The sequence below is a fragment of the Haematobia irritans genome, chromosome 4 (genome assembly GCF_050003625.1).
Source record: "Haematobia irritans isolate KBUSLIRL chromosome 4, ASM5000362v1, whole genome shotgun sequence".
Classification (NCBI taxonomy): Eukaryota; Metazoa; Arthropoda; class Insecta; order Diptera; family Muscidae; genus Haematobia; species Haematobia irritans.
The window spans coordinates 183,365,044-183,381,537 of NC_134400.1; the positions used below are offsets into that span (position 1 = coordinate 183,365,044).

The 16,494-nt window shown below is 31.9% G+C and overlaps 1 protein-coding gene and 2 long non-coding RNA genes across 3 annotated transcripts; 1 reads left to right on the top strand and 2 right to left on the bottom strand.

The window, feature by feature from the left end:
- Positions 1 to 7,349: 7,349 nt before the first annotated feature.
- On the bottom strand, positions 7,350 to 8,406 carry LOC142235034 (uncharacterized). Its single transcript, XR_012721775.1, has 3 exons — positions 8,114 to 8,406; positions 7,944 to 8,049; positions 7,350 to 7,878 (listed from the first exon to the last, which is right to left on the bottom strand). It is a non-coding gene; the product is annotated as an uncharacterized LOC142235034 (long non-coding RNA).
- A 2,811-nt stretch (positions 8,407 to 11,217) lies between these two features.
- Positions 11,218 to 11,783, bottom strand: LOC142233232 (uncharacterized). Its single transcript, XR_012721364.1, has 3 exons — positions 11,552 to 11,783; positions 11,383 to 11,487; positions 11,218 to 11,317 (listed from the first exon to the last, which is right to left on the bottom strand). It is a non-coding gene; the product is annotated as an uncharacterized LOC142233232 (long non-coding RNA).
- Positions 11,784 to 12,023: 240 nt separating this feature from the next.
- Positions 12,024 to 15,595, top strand: LOC142233701 (zinc finger Y-chromosomal protein 2-like). Its single transcript, XM_075304703.1, has 2 exons — positions 12,024 to 13,858; positions 13,930 to 15,595. Exon 1 carries the CDS (start codon positions 12,122 to 12,124, stop codon positions 13,850 to 13,852), a length of 1,731 nt encoding a protein of 576 aa, XP_075160818.1. The 5' UTR covers positions 12,024 to 12,121; the 3' UTR covers positions 13,853 to 13,858; positions 13,930 to 15,595.
- Positions 15,596 to 16,494: the final 899 nt, after the last annotated feature.

Sequence of the window (16,494 nt, forward strand, 5' to 3'; positions counted from 1 at the left end):
GAAGATGTTTTTAGTCTGGATTATAAACAACAACAAGAAACATGTTTAGTTATAAGGTAAAAACCTCAAGGGTATGTAAACTTATGTGAGACTGTGTATCTATGATTAATAATAATGGAAAGTTTGCTTCGCACATAACTGAGAAATACTTGTGGTACCACGTGAAGTGAAGAGAATCCATGTTGTACTTTTTCTCAAGTACTTACATTTCTATTGTTCCTTTTTTTCGGAACACATATTGTTTCGGATAAGTATTTGGTGGTATTTGACAAGCAAGTGTTCTCTTCACTTCACTACTTGCGCTCTGAGAGAAAGACAGTGTATGTACTATATTCGACAGCGAATTGCATACATGTAGTGAAAAGTTATTCGATGCAGACCTCTAATATATACCACGTAGTCCATACGTGGTATATATTAAATTTAAAATGGCCCATTAAATACGTATATAATTAAGTTTGACAAAATTTTCTATAGAAATAAAATTTTGACAAAATAAAATTTTGACAACATTTTCCATAGAAGTAAAATTTGGACAAAATTTTCTATAGAAATACGATTTTAACAAAATTTTCTATAGAAATAACATTTTGACAAAATTTTCTATAGAAATAAAATTTTTACAAAATGTTCAAAAGATTTAAAATGTTGACAACATTCTCTATAGAATTAAAATTTTGTCAACGTTTTCAATAGAAATAAAATTTCTACAAAATTTTCTATCGAAATAAAATTTTGACAAAATTTTCTATAGAAATAAAATTTTGCTAGATTATTTTTGCTCGAGTGGCAAGCATGATTCTGAACCGATATGGACCAATTTTTGTGTGATTGGGGATCAGCTATATATAACTATAGACCGATATGGACCAATTTTGGCTTGGTTATTAGCGGCTATATATTAACACCACGTTGCAAATTTCAAACGGATCGGATGAATTTTGCTCGTCCAAGTGGCTCCGGAGTTCAAATCTGGGGATAGCTTTATATAGGGGCTATATATAATTATGGACTGATATGGACCAATTTTTGAATGGTTCTTAGAGACCATATACTAACACCACGTACCAAATTTCAACCGGATCGGATGAATTTTGCTCCTCTAAGAGGCTACGGAGTTCAAATCTGGAGATCGGTTTATATGGGGGCTATATATAATTATGGACCGATATGGACCAATTTTTGCATGGTTGTTAGAGTCCATATACTAATACCATTTACCAAATTTCAGCCCTATCGGATGAAATTTGCTTCTCTTAAAGCAATCGCAAACCAAATTTGGGGGTCCGTTTATATGGGGGCTATATGTAATTATGGACCGATATGGACCAATTTTTGCATGGTTGTTAGAGACCATATACTTACACCATGTACCAAATTTCAGCCGGATCGGATGAAATTTGCTTCTCTTAGAGCGATTGCAAGCCAAATTTGGGGGTCCGTTTATATGGGGGCTATACGTAAAAGTGGACCGATATGGCCCATTTGCAATACCATCCGACCTACATCAATAACAACTACTTGTGCCAAGTTTCAAGTCGATAGCTTGTTTCGTTCGGAAGTTAGCGTGATTTCAACAGACGGACGGACGGACATGCTCAGATCGACTCAGAATTTCACCACGACCCAGAATATATATACTTTATGGGGTCTTAGAGCAATATTTCGATGTGTTACAAACGGAATGACAAAGTTAATGTACCCCCATCCTATGGTGGAGGGTATAAAAAGGATATTGAGAACAGTCAGTTAATATCAGTTAGCTACTTCCCAGCAAAAAAAAATGGAAGTGCTTCTAAAGGCAAAACTTCAAAAGCACTTCCAAAAATGTTCTCCCAAATATGGTCTTTATTTTAACTACTCACGAAGTTCTTTTTGTTACATTTTTTGTAATTCCCTTTTTTCATTTAATTGAAAGGAAATTTTAACTTTTTTTGTTTCAAATATGTTAAAAACAGAGTAAGTATTAACAAAATGGTACAAATTAATAACTTTTTTTTCGAAAAAAAATGCTAAATCCATTCTAGAAAAATTGCAAATTTTTGAAAATATTTGATGTCAAACATTTCAGACAAGCAGTACAAAACACATTAATTCCGTATTCTCCGTCCATTCGAAGCAACAATCAACACGCGACTGATGCGCAAAATGAAAATCGAGTGTTTTTATAAAATTCTTTTCGCTGCAAAAAAAGTAAAAAAATTAAATGGTCACGAAAAAATATACATGGTCTTTATGGCCATGTAATGGTTCTAGACATGTCTATTCTTAACCTATAAAAATACTTTTTTCTCTGTAAAAAAGTAAAAAAATTGAATGGTCAAGTACATGATTTTCCCGACCATGTTATGGTCTCAAATTCTATCATTTAAATAATAGAACATGTTTGCGACATTTGAGAACCATTTAAATGCTTATTGCCAACATATATTTTTCTCCGCTCGAAAATTATTTTTACAAAGACAAAATACATGGTTTTCTCGACAATTACATCCTCTAGATAAGCATTAAATGTATGCGGCAACCATGTCCAAACATGTTTTTTCTGTATGCGGCAATCATGTCCAAACATATTTTTTCTGTGCGTGTACTTTCCACATAATCGGTTGAGATTAAGTTAAGCATCCGACTAAATATATCGCCCGATTTGTCAACATATTGTCTTAAAATCCACAATTGGACATCTAGGGGAAATCTAGCACACATCCTTGTAAAATCGACTGAGTAGTCAAAATTGTAAAAATGCCTTAAATGTATATATAACAGGTTGGCTGATAAGTCCCCGGTCTAACAAAGAAAAACACATTTTTTTGTCAAAATTCGTTTTTATTATTCAACATAGTTCCCTTCAAGAGCAATACAACGATTATAACGACCTTCCAATTTTTTGATACCATTTTGGTAATACTCCTTCGGTTTTGCATCAGAATAGGGGCCGTTTTGCCGCGATTCCGACCTTCTAACGCTCCAATAACGCCATATAATAGTCACTGTTGATGGTTTTTCCCTTCTCAAGATAATCGATAAAAATTATTCCATGCACATCCCAAAAAACAGAGGCCATTACTTTGCCAGCGGACTTTTGAGTCTTTCCACGCTTCGGAGACGGTTCACCGGTCGCTGTCCACTCAGCCGACTGTCGATTGGACTCAGGAGTGTAGTGATGGAGCCATGTTTCATCCATTGTCACATATCGACCGAAAAACTCGGGTGTATTACGAGTTAACAGCTGCAAACACCGCTCAGAATCATCAACACGTTGTTGTTTTTGGTCAAATGTGAATTCGCGCGGCACCCATTTTGCACAGAGCTTCCGCATATGCAAATATTGATGAATGATATGACCAACACGTTCAACTTCATTTTACGGCCATTCAAAATCATTTTGTGGATTTTTTTGATGTTTTCGTCGGTAACTACCTCTTTCGGGCGTCCACTGCGTTCACCGTGCTCATTTCACAACGCTTGAATTTTGCATACCAAGCAATTATTGTTGATTTCCCTGGGGCAGAGTCCGGAAACTCATTATCAAACCAAGTTTTTGCTTCCCTTCAGAAAACAGTATTTTATCAAAACACGAAATTCCCTTTTCCCATTTTTTTTTCACAATAACAAAAGTTGCTTCACAAAAGACGCTCTATCTCACAAACTAATTGACTTACAGACGTCAAATTTTGACTCGAATAATTTGAAGGTTGGTACTATATAAAAATAATATGCATACTAGCGACGCCATCTATACCTCTAATAGATATGTATCGCTCGAAAAATCATAAATGCCCAGAGCGTTAGCCGATTTAAATTTTAATTGTAGGGAATTTATAGAAGTGTAAAAATGTTGTCCAGATCGGTTCAGATTTAAGTATATGTGTATGGGAATATAAACCTTTATATAGCTCCCAATAAATTTGATGGATTTGAGATTGTGGAAAATATTTTAGTCTACACAGTGATGAAGGGTATATTGTAAAACAAGTAGACTTTCCTTACTTGTTTTTATAATAAATATTATAGCGACCTAATGTTCATGTTTTGGTTATTCAATACATTTTGTGATTTTATCGAAGACTTTTGGACAGCAGCGAGCAAATCATCTCATATTCGTTAATGACATCATCCACACCGCAATTATTTTTCGTTTTTGTTTTTCTGTCATTCTTCACTTTTTAATGAAACTAAACTTCTGCTACTGTCTTTAATTTAGTAAAAAAAATTGGACAGGACACGAGCATAACAAAAGTGTATCAAATTACTTTAAATTGCTAAATTTTCCAACACCGTAGAATACATTAATGTCGCATATTTATATGGCGAAGTAGAAATCTGAATAATTAAATAGCGCCGAAAGTCGAGCGGGACCGATATACCCTTCACTGCACTCCATGCCAATATAGATATAAATTACTTTTGCCAAATTTAAAGAGGTGCGTTTAATAAATGAGGGTAATATTACCCCCACATGTAGGCCCCACGCCAAATTTTTAGACGTTTGATTTTAAATTAGGCTCCGATTTTTATTCTGAGACGATTTCGATTTCTGGTATTTGAACCCTCTTTTCGCTCTATCACGCACAGAAAAAAACATGTTTGGACATGGTTGCCGCATACATTTAATGTTTATCTAGAGTATGTAATTGTCGAGAAAACCATGTATTTTGTCTTTGTAAAAATAATTTTCGAGCGGAGAAAAATATAAGTTGGCAATAAGCATTTAAATGGTTCTCAAATGCCGCAAACATGTTCTATTATTTAAATGATAGAATTTGAGACCATAACATGGTCGGGAAAATCGTGTACCTGACCATTCAATTTTATTACTTTTTTGCAGAGAAAAAATTATTTTTATAGGTTAGGAATAAGCATGTCTAGAAACGTTACATGGTCATAAAGACCATGTATTTTTTTCGTGACCATTTAATTTTTTAACTTTTTTTGCAGCGAAAAGGATTTTATAAAAACATTGAGTAAGTACACACGATTTTCATTTTGCGCGTCAGTCGCGTGTTGATTGTTGCTTCGAATGGACGGAGAATACGGAATTAGTGTGTTTTGTGTTAATTTATTTTTTCAGAAGAGGCACGTGAACACAAAAAAGGACAATGTAATTGAAAAAAAAAATTACCTGCTTTTTGTTCTGCATTTTGCTTATGATATAATTTATTTTTATTTGCAGTTACATGATGCCTGTATTTTTAAATTTGATGGGCACGAAGTAAATATGGAATGATTACTTATTGTTGAAATTGAACCAAAATAGAGTGTTTAAAAATATGTGATGTTTGCTTGCACGACATTATAAATACAAATAAACAATGAATTAGTTTTTAAATAAATAAAAACAAATAAATAAATTAATTTTGTGTTTTCTTTTCTCAAGTGGCGTCCTTTTTTCGACGACGAAAAAGTTTTTTCATAAAGATCAAAACATTTTAGGTTGTGACCATGTTCCTTTAACCGGAAGAAAAACATTTTTGATGAATACCATAACATTTTAGATCGTGACCATTGTATTTTGATTCCAACAAAATTCTTTTTATCAATATAATAACATTTTAGATGAGGACAATTTTATTTTTCTTAGAACCATGTTCACTGAGCTAACATGATGGCAGGTGAAAATGTTACATGGTCGCCGCAAAAATAGCTCCTATCATATTATTTTGCTCTTCGAATATGATTGTGATAATCATGTTTCTTCTCTGCGTGGGATTTGGGTGAAATTTTACATTTTTTTGGTGTGGTCACGAATTATGGTCCGTTTCCCTCTACGGCGCTTAGTTTGGGACATATGAGCTAAAGAAGATTTTCATATAAAAATTTTGAATTTTTTAGGATTTGGGTATAATTTTCGATTTTTTGGGATGGTGACTTTTGCTTTCGTCACCTAGTTTAAAACATATGCAGTTTTTCATATAAAAATTTCAATTTGGATATAATTTTCGATTTTTTGGGGGTGGGTCGATAAATACAGAAAATTGATCGGAAAAGTAGAGTATACATAATACAACCATATCAAGGCTTATTTAGTAAGGTAGTTTTAGTATTACAAAAACAAAAATGTCAGTCGCCATATTAAAACTTTGATTGTCAGTCACATTGATTTAAATTTTCCACTTGTTTAACAATGTGTTCAACAAATGGGAAATTTTAAATAGAGAAAATCTGGAAATGTATCGATGTATGCTTCGAATTATGAAAAAATGTGTGACGGTTCGAAAGAATACTTGATGTAACTCTTACCATCAATTATGAGGACCATTTATTTCGATACTTTTCAGTTATAAATTTGAAACAAATTGAATATATCAACATTTTTGGTATAAAATAATTTTACTTTAAATTTTTATTTTTATTTGTCATAATTCCCAATAAACGCAAACGTTTGAAAAATGCTAAATTTCAACAATTTTTCAAACATTTTTTCAAATGATTAGTGTAATATACAAGTTGAGAAATTGTTGAGAAAATCGCGTTCTCAACAAAAAACAGACATTACCCTCAACAGTTAAATTCAACACATTAGCAATAATTTCTCAAGTGTTATCCTCAAATTGAAATGCATTGCTACTCAATAATATCTCAAACAATTTTCGATGCGAGTCAAATTAAAAATTAACATCGTTGCAAACACTTTTCAAACAAAATTTTTATGAATGATATCACCATTTCAAATTGAAAGTCAAAGCCAAAATTCTATGAATTTTTGTATAATTTATTAATTTTCGTCAAAATAAAATATATAATAATACACTACACTACATAATACTCTTACGAATGTGATATTTCTAGATTTAAGTTTATTTAAATTAGTTTCCGTTAATTTAAATTTCAAATTGTAACGATAAAATTACGTCATAACTTGTTAGAGTCATTTCTTTATTTTCTAGTACTTTCCTAAACATCTTTTGTGTTCTTAGTTTTCCAATCGTTCATTGTAAAAGTAACGCCTTTTGTTTTACTTATTGTTATAATTGTAGTAATATGACCATAATCACTTATGTTATGACTGCACGACATCTACCAGATAGTAGAATGCACTAGATTATTAGCATAAGCCTAAAAGTATGTGTGCCATATCACCTGTACAATAAAGCCCGATAGAACATTCCAAATGGCTGTAGGCAATGAAGATAACCAGTTGAATATGTGCTGTTAGATAAATTGTATCTAGATAGTTCTAGATGGTTGTAGGCCAGACTATCCAGAATTTTCGAAATCGTCAAATCACGGTATAAAAGCCCCTGGCGGAGGGAGCTGTAAAGTCAGTCGTAAGCTAAAGTTTATACAGTACACATCGTAGAGCAAATAAGTGAAACCTATCAGTTAAACAAATAAATGGTAGATTGTCGTTATTTGAAAAGAACTGTGTTTTAATTATCGGGTTATTAAACACGCCTCAATATAAAAACGGAACAATACACTACAATACCAATTGAAAAATAATAGTCTTATTAAACATATCAACAAATAAGAACAAAACAACAAAACTTTAAATATCTTAAACATTATTTGTAAACACTTTTGCATTGATAATTCGATTTACTTCCTGTTGGTGTCATAAAACAGCATTAACATTTATAAATATGCGGGCATTTTGAAATTAGAACGTGCTGGACCGCGTGTTAGAATAGACTTCCAGCAGAAGGAATTCACAAAATATCAATTTTAAACTGATAATAGGATGTAAATTAAACTGATGATGTGATGCACATTTTCATCCAGAAGTTGTTGATTTTAACAATTTGTTGTTTTTAACAATTTTAATTGGATGCACTTTGAAATGTTAGTGGAAAGTTTTTCTTGTCGATAAGGCACTCATTTTTCATTGGTCAACTTCTTAATGTTTGCAAGAATGTAGCATCCAAAGATTTTAGTTTTCTGCAAAGAGATTTAAATTTAGTGACTTCTCTAAAGTGTTGATTTAATTTTTCATATAGACTTACCAATTATTATAAACTATTTGAAGCAGTTCCAGTCAATTGTCCAACATTTTTTCATCGGTCAGCTTTTTAATGTTTTCAAGAACGTAGAATCCATAATATTAGTTTTCTGCAAAGAGATATACATTTAGTGACTTCCCTAAAGTTTTATTTCATTTTATATTTTCACTTACCTATTATTATAATCTATTTGGAGTAAATTCAGTTATTTGTCTAAAATTTTCCAATTTTTTTATTTCTTCCAATTGACCGCGAACTTCGTTGCACAAATAAGTATTGAAAACCACATGGTTTTTTCGTTGCATTTTAGGGTAGTGTTTTGTCAAAGTTTTCTCATATTATCTTCAACACCTTTTCAAATTCGCAAACAATTTGAAGATCTATTGAAGATGAGCTGTTTCAAGTCACGTTGAATTTATCTTGAAAATTATATTTACCCTCAAACTGAAAAGTTGTTTCATTTGATAAACGCTCATCCTGTGTTTATTGGGTTGTCAATAAAACATTGGCGTAGCTAGCAACATTTTCGTAAAGGTAAAAGCTACATTGTGTGCTCATTGTGAAGATACCTAAAAAAGAGAAAAAATAAATGCTTTTAGATGGGAAGAAACCAGAATAATTAAATGATATATAATCAAAGTTTGAAAAATATTACATACCCTGCCAACATTTTTTGAATTTGGGGGCGCTTCTGAGAATCCCCAGTACGTTGAAAACAATCATATACGATATCAAAAACTCGTCGGAAAAGCGCCGTCACTATTGAGAAGTTGTACCACGCCAAGTTACTACAAAAAGGTTTCGCATGAGTGCAATTATTAGGTGCCTTTATAGATCAATTTAGAACGACGCCAATAAGAGACCCTCCAAACAATCAGAAAAAGCACATTTTAAGATAGTGGTAAAAGAATCATTGTGGTCGAGTAAAACACGTTTATTTAGATATTTAATAATTTGATTAATTATTTACAAATTCTTAAAAATATAACATTTATACCACTATCACATCACATTTAACATAATTTTTTGCATTAATGATGAGGTAGAGTTACAAGTAGCGAGTTACGATGGAGGCAGCGTGTCTGTAAAATATTTGAAAAACAATCACTTTATTCCATTTGGAAAATCAAAAATTGTTCACCAATATACCTTTCACAATTTTAAGCGTAAAATCTATGTTTTCAGAACTTTATTTTCGTTTTTATTTAAATAAAATATAACAAGCTGGTTGCGCTTGGCGTTTCACAAAAAATAAAATGGCTTTTGTAAAAGTAGTGATGGCAAAATACATGTATGAAGTACATTTTGTACTTTATGATATGCTGCCCCCCATCACAGTAGGATGGTTGTAGTGACATTTACGAGTCTGTGGTAGCGATGAAGATGAAATGGAACTTTGAAATGCTGGCATATCATCCTACCAAATACTATAGTATTTGGTAGGATGATATGACAAACCCATAAAACCTCTTTAGCTACGCCTATAGCTGAGTACTATGTTCACTTTTCAAGCTGAAAACTAGCTTGTTTTCACGGTTACTTTTTTAATTAATTAATTTAGAAATATCAAATTATTTGCAAACAATTCCTTAGATCTTTTCCATCCTATATTTGGCAAGACTTGATCAAAATATAATCGTGTTCATAAATATATTTGTACTTTTAATTTAGTGTTTTAGGTGAGTATTAAGTTCGAGCTTAGCCGCTAAAATCGCTAAAGTGAAAACTAAATCAGTAAGACAAATGCATGAAATTATACGTATTTGTTGCAAATTTTATTATAACTTGATGGGGAAAAGCCCAAAGCAAATTTTCACAAAGTTTGTATTCCTTAAAATGGATTATTAAAGAAAAGTAATCGTGAAAAAATGACGTTTTTAGCGGCTAAACTCGAACTTAATACCCACCTTTAGCCGCTAAAATCGCGAAAGTGAAAACTAAATAATTAAGAAAAATGCATGAAATTATACATATTTGTTGCAAATTTTATTATAACTTGATGGGGAAAAGCCCAAAGCAAATTTTCACAAAGTTTGTATTCCTTAAAATGGATTATTAAAGAAAAATAATCGTGAAAAAATGACGTTTTTAGCGGCTAAACTCGAACTTAATACCCACCTTTTGGTGAAAAAGCCGAATATAGTACTCACCTTATGTCATTAAGCAAATACCGAGAATTCATGTTCTGCTCAAATGGAAAAATTGTAATCACCTGATAGCTGGAAACGATCATATCAACTTGGAATTCAACTTAATAATTTAAAACCACCCCAATAAACACAAACGTTTGAAAAATGCTAAATTTCAACAATTTTTTAAACATTTTTTCAAAGGATTAGGGTAATATTCAAGTTGAGAAATTGTTGAGAAAATCGCGTTCTCAACAAAAAACAGACATTACCCTCAACAGTGAAATTCAACACATTAGCATAATATTTCAAGTGTTATCCTCAAATTGAAATGCATCGCTACTCAATAATTTGTCCAACAATTTTCGATGCGAGTGAAATTCAAAATTAACATCGTTGCAAATACTTTTCAACCTAAATTTGTATGAATGATATCCCCACTTCAAATTGAAAGTCAAAGCCAAAATTCTATGAATTTTGTATAATTTATTCATTTTTATCAAAATAAAATATATAATAATACACTACACTACATAATACACTACAATACCAATTGATAAATAATAATCTTATTAAACATATCAACAAATAAGAAAAAAAAACAAACAACAAAACTTTAAATATCTTAAACATTATTAGTAAACACTTTTGCATTGATAATTCGATTTCCTTCCTTTTGGTGTCATAAAACAGCATTAAAATTTATTAACATGAGGGCAATTTGAAATTAGGAACGTACTGGACCGCGTATTAGAATTGATTTCCAGCAGAAGGAATTCACAAAATATCCATTTTAAACTGATAATAGCATACGAATTAAACTGACGATGTGATGCGCTTTACAGACTATCAGTTATTCCGGACGGAATGTCGGTGTTCGTAAAGAATCTTACAGTGTGTCGGATCGATACGACTTGTCGGCGATGACTAAATAATCGGTAAATGTGTTATCGATCCCATAAACATGCAGCAGTATCGATTATGCCTTCGGACTTAACTGATATTGTGTACAATATATGGGATATGTTCGAAACGAGCACTGTCGTCCGGAATAACTGATAGTCTGTAAAGCGCATGATGCACATTTTCATCCAGAAGTTGTTGATTTTAACAATTTGTTGTTTTTAACAATTTTAATTGGTTGCACTTGTAATGTTTCTGGAAACTTTTTCTTGTCGATAAGCCTCATTTTTCATTGGTCAGCTTCTTATTGTTTGCAAGAATGTAGCATCCAAAGATTTTAGTTTTCTGCAAAGAGATTTAAATTAAGTGACTTCTTTAAAGTGTTGATTTAATTTTTCATATTGACGTACCAATTATTATAAACTATTTGAAGCAGTTCCAGTTAATTGTCCACCATTTTTCATTGGTCAGCTTTTTAATGTTTTCAAGAACGTAGAATCCATAATTTTAGTTTTCTGCAAAGAGATATACATTTAGTGACTTCCTTAAAGTTTTGTTTCATTTTTTATTTTCACTTACCTATTTTTATAAACTATTTGTTTATTTGTCTAAAATTTTCCATTTTTTTAATTTCTTGCAATTGACCACGAACTTCGTTGCACAAATAAGTATTGAAAACCATATGGTTTTTTCGTTGAATTTTAGGGTAGTGTTTTGTCAAAGTTTTCTCATATTATCTTCAACACCTTTTCAAAGATTTCGTCAACATTTTGGCAAATTGGAAGTAATTCGCAAACAATTTGAAGATGTATTGAAGATGAGCTATTTCAAGTCAAGTTGAATTTATGTTGAAAATTATATTTACATTCAAACTGAAAAGTTGTTGCATTTGAAAAACGCTCATCCTGTGTTTATTGGGACATTTGAAAGCGTGTGAATATGAGCATTTCTCCATTGCTTGTATTTTTTTGTGGCATTATGGTGGCAGTGACATCTTTCGCTTTAGTTTTGCAACGACAAAACTATACGTCTTATTAGGAATCCTCTTTGTCAGCTGGTATTTTTGTTTACTTTTCCAGCTAGTATTTTCGCGACAGAGAAAATTTGATTTGCTGCTTTGAAAACCGCTTTTATTATAAATCTCTTAATATGTCCGAGAATGATAATGTCGAATATCCAGTATATTTGATACCAGGCTCAGTGAATATGACAATAGAGGAAATTCAAAAATCACTCTCGGAATCGGAAATCGTTGACATAGAAGTGGACAGTTCTGACGAAGAGCAATCTTTGCCCGAGTGTGATCTGATACTGGAAGCCGAGATGACAATATATTCCACAATTGCAACTAACAAAATTGAAGATGTGTCTGAACGTGACAACGAAAACCCTACAACGAAAAACCTACAAAAATTCAATAAGCAATTGGATGAAACCATAGCACAATGGAAACCTCTGCTCAAATGTGAAAAATGTATGCTCTTGTGCCCCAGTTACACTCAGTTAGAGGAGCATTTTCGATTGTGCCACAAAAATGTGGCTTGTTACATTCTTTGCTGCTTCCGGAGAATTGCACACAGGCAGCCCATAGTAGAACACATACTTGAATCCCATTGTGACGGTTTACCCAAGGATATATCGTCAAAGGGAACACCTGTTAATATAAACACCCAGGAAATAATGGATTTTGTTCATCATTATATGCGTGATATGAAGTGTGACTTATGCGCGTTCACCAGCACAAGCTATGAAAGGCTAAAGAAACATTTTCGTTTAGATCACCCATATGACAATTTTCATATATTGTGCTGTGGACATAAATTCACTAGACTGTATAGTATAGCCGAACATATAAGGGTTCATATTTCAAAATCTTCGTATAAGTGTCATAAATGTTCCAAACTATATTTCTCTCGAAACGACTTACACTATCACACTATGCAGGATCATAATATCAATTTATATCCCACAACCAGACATTTGAATTTAGAATTAGCAGCTAAATCCAATACATCTCTAGCTAGAACATCATATACTGATCTCGACTGTTTCATAGCAAAGTGGAAACCAAACCTAGAATGCTATAAATGCAAAGGAATTTTTAATACATTTACATCTTTGGAAATACACTTCAGCCAAAATCATCCTGGGAGTCACTTCTTGGTGGCGTGTTGTGGAACAGGTTTCAAGAAACGGCATCAGCTAGAAGAACACATTCACTTACACAAAGATAGATTTCAATGCGAAATATGCTCCATTTACTTTCCCAGAAGGTCGAAACTATATGATCACCACCGTAATCAACATCCTTTGGAAATCAAACGAGAAGAACCCATTGCAACTAGAACCGCATCTATTAGAATTGACAATCTTATGAACGTATGCAAATCACAAATCCAATGCGGTGAATGCAGGGAAGGTTTCGGAAAATTTACATTGTTAGAAAAACATTTCAAAGCTCGTCACCCCGAACTAAGTGTAAATGTCTACTGTTGCCTGCAAAATCTCCGGCATCCATTCAAAATTGCCCATCACATACTTGTTCACATAAAACAAAACAGAAAAGAGAAAAATCGAAACATACTTCCAGCAAACACTCAAATGGAGATTGACGAGTTCATAGCGATCTGGAGACCCATTCTAGAATGTGAGATTTGTGAAAGGGCTTTCAAATTTTACAGGCAACTGAAAGACCATTTTGCTGACTTCCACCCTGGAGAATATTGTCACCTAGTGTGTTGTCAAAAGAAGTTACAAGGAAGGGTGGAGATAGAAAAACATATATTAGGACATCCTGTATTCAGGTGTCATATATGTAAATATATCGCATACAAAAACTCGGATTTATACAGCCACGTAAAAGAAAACCATCCTCAATGACTTAAGGTTAATTAATATATCAATAATTCTTTAAATAAACGAACTAAAGTTATATGTATTGAAATTTGTTTTTTTAGTGCAATGGTGCAAGATTCAAAAAAATGTTTGGCAAGTGTCATCGAGAGCTCAACATTTTCACATTTTGTTTTTTTTCACATTCGGAGTTTTTGTGTGAACCATTTGCGTAAATTGATGAATTTCCTGATGAAATGATGAATTTTCAAACAAATAGACTATTTGGTATATTACTTTTTGATTTGACTATGATTTCCGTCAAAGTCAATTTCTGATTATTTTTTCGACTAAAGCTGAGTACTATGTTCAGTTTTCAAGCCAGCTTGTTTTCAGGTTACTTTTTTTTATTAATTAATTTAGAAATATAAAATTATTTGCAATCAATTCCTTGGACTTTTTCAATCCATTATTTGGCAAGACTTGATCAAAATATAATCGTCTTCATAAATATATTTGTACTTTTAATTTAGTGTTTTGGTGGAAAAACCGAACATAGTACTCACCTTAAAGGTAAGTACTATGTTCGCTTTTCGCGTTGAAATTTTCGCGGTTACTTTATTAAAACAGTTCAATATAAAACAGATAGATTAGCTAAATTGATGTGCAGTTTCTTGTTCCTCTAGATTTCGGCACGACTTTACAGGAAAATATCTGTTTTCATTTATAATTTTGATTATTTTAGAAAAAGTAATCACGAAAATAAAGTGATTTTCAACTCGAAAACCGAACATAGTACCCACCTTTAACTATAAAGATTATAGGTGAATATACCCATTTTTGAGATAATTTAAAAAAGGTGTAATTTTTGCGAATTTTAAAATTTTTTTTTCTTGTTTTATGTCCACGTTTTTACATATTTTATTACTACTTTTTAAAAGTAAGGTAAGGTTATTTTATAATTAATTTTTTAATTTTATTAACCACCTTTAATTATAAAGATTATAGGTGAATATACCTATTTAAATTATAATTTAAAAAAGGTATAATTTTTGCGTATTTTAAAATTATTATTATTTTTTGTTTATGTTCTTGTAATGTTTTAACATATTTTATTATTACTTTTTAAAAGTAAGGTTATTTTATAATTATTTTTTAAATTTTATTATTAATATTAGCGGATATGTTGTTAGATTACAACATCTCATTAAACTTGGAAAGGCAGAGATATTCTATAAATTACACAGCAGAAAGTCTGCTATTACAAAATAGCAGAAAAATCTTTTAAATAGCAGTGTTTTTTCTATAATTGAAAAATTCAGTCTTTGTGGCATTACGAAACTTATAATTTTATTAATTTGATACTCTTAAATGTACTTAAGTCAAAAATGCAAAAACGCTTAACTTCTAGGTCTATATTTGCATATATAACAATACTTCTTATGTTGGTATTTTCTGTAATGTTTCAGATCTCTGACTAAAATGATATTCCACATGCTCTGCTATTGTATGACGGCACGTTAATTTCTTTCCACAACATGTTATGTAACACTCAACATTTGAATGTTTATGAATGAAATGATCTTCCAATCCAGAATATGTTACAAACGAAGAACCACACTTTTCACATATCAATGTGGGTTTCCATTGAGCAATATACTCATTATAATCGGAGCATGTAACGAGGCTAAATTGTAAGATTTTCTGTTCTGTTGTATTGGTAACATGAATGCGATTAAGATGATATGAAAATCCTGTAATAAATTTTATCTTTTTGCCACAACAATAAAAGTACAATTGTTTTTCAGCGTGATCAGTTAAGAAATGCTCCTTTAGAAGTGTGGAAGTATAGAATTTTCGACCACATTCACCGCATTCAACTTTTAGTTTGCAATATGCAATTAGTGCATCGAGTTTTGTTGGTTTCCTATCTGCCACTAAATTTGAAGTGCCATGATTGGTGTTGTGATTTTTTAAAAATTTTTTGCTTCCACATTTTCCTATACCCTTGGGAAAGGGGTGATGTGCTATTATATGGCTATATAAATTAGATCTTTTAACAAAATGCTCATTACATTCTATACATTTGAATCCTTTTGGATTTCTGTGGATATGTATGTGCTCCTCCAGATCATTACGTCTTTTAAATTTTATATTACAACACATAACATAGCATTCATCATTTGGATGATTGTCTCGGTAGTGTCGGCTCAAGGAAGTGAATTTTAAAAATCTTAAAGAGCAGAGCATGCATGTCAAAGCGGGTCTCCATTGGGCAATAAAGTTATCAAGGTCTTCAAATCGTATGCGAGCAATAGATTTATTTTTTTCCGAGACCTTAGCATAATCGTATTCTTGGGAAGCTGGCCACAACGAAACACGATGAAGTTTGTGTAGATGCTGGTCCAAAACATACTTGCTGAAATTGAACTTGTCGCACAAATCACACTTAAATGTATGTGGATCAATGTGTACTCGTATATGTTCCACAATTGAATGAGGCAATTGCAGTTGACGATCGCAACACTTTATATAGCATAAATGACCAGGATGGTCATTTCGGAAATGATCCATTAACATAGAAAAATTGGCGCAGTTCTTTTGGCATAAAAAACAAACCATTTGTGGCATGTAATGTTGAATGAATTCATCTTTTTCCTCTGGTACTACTTCCGCTGGAATTTCTGTTG

Excerpts from the sequence above, each read along its gene's own strand:
- LOC142233701 (XM_075304703.1), top strand. The coding sequence starts at position 12,122 with ATGTCCGAGAATGATAATGTCGAATATCCAGTATATTTGATACCAGGC.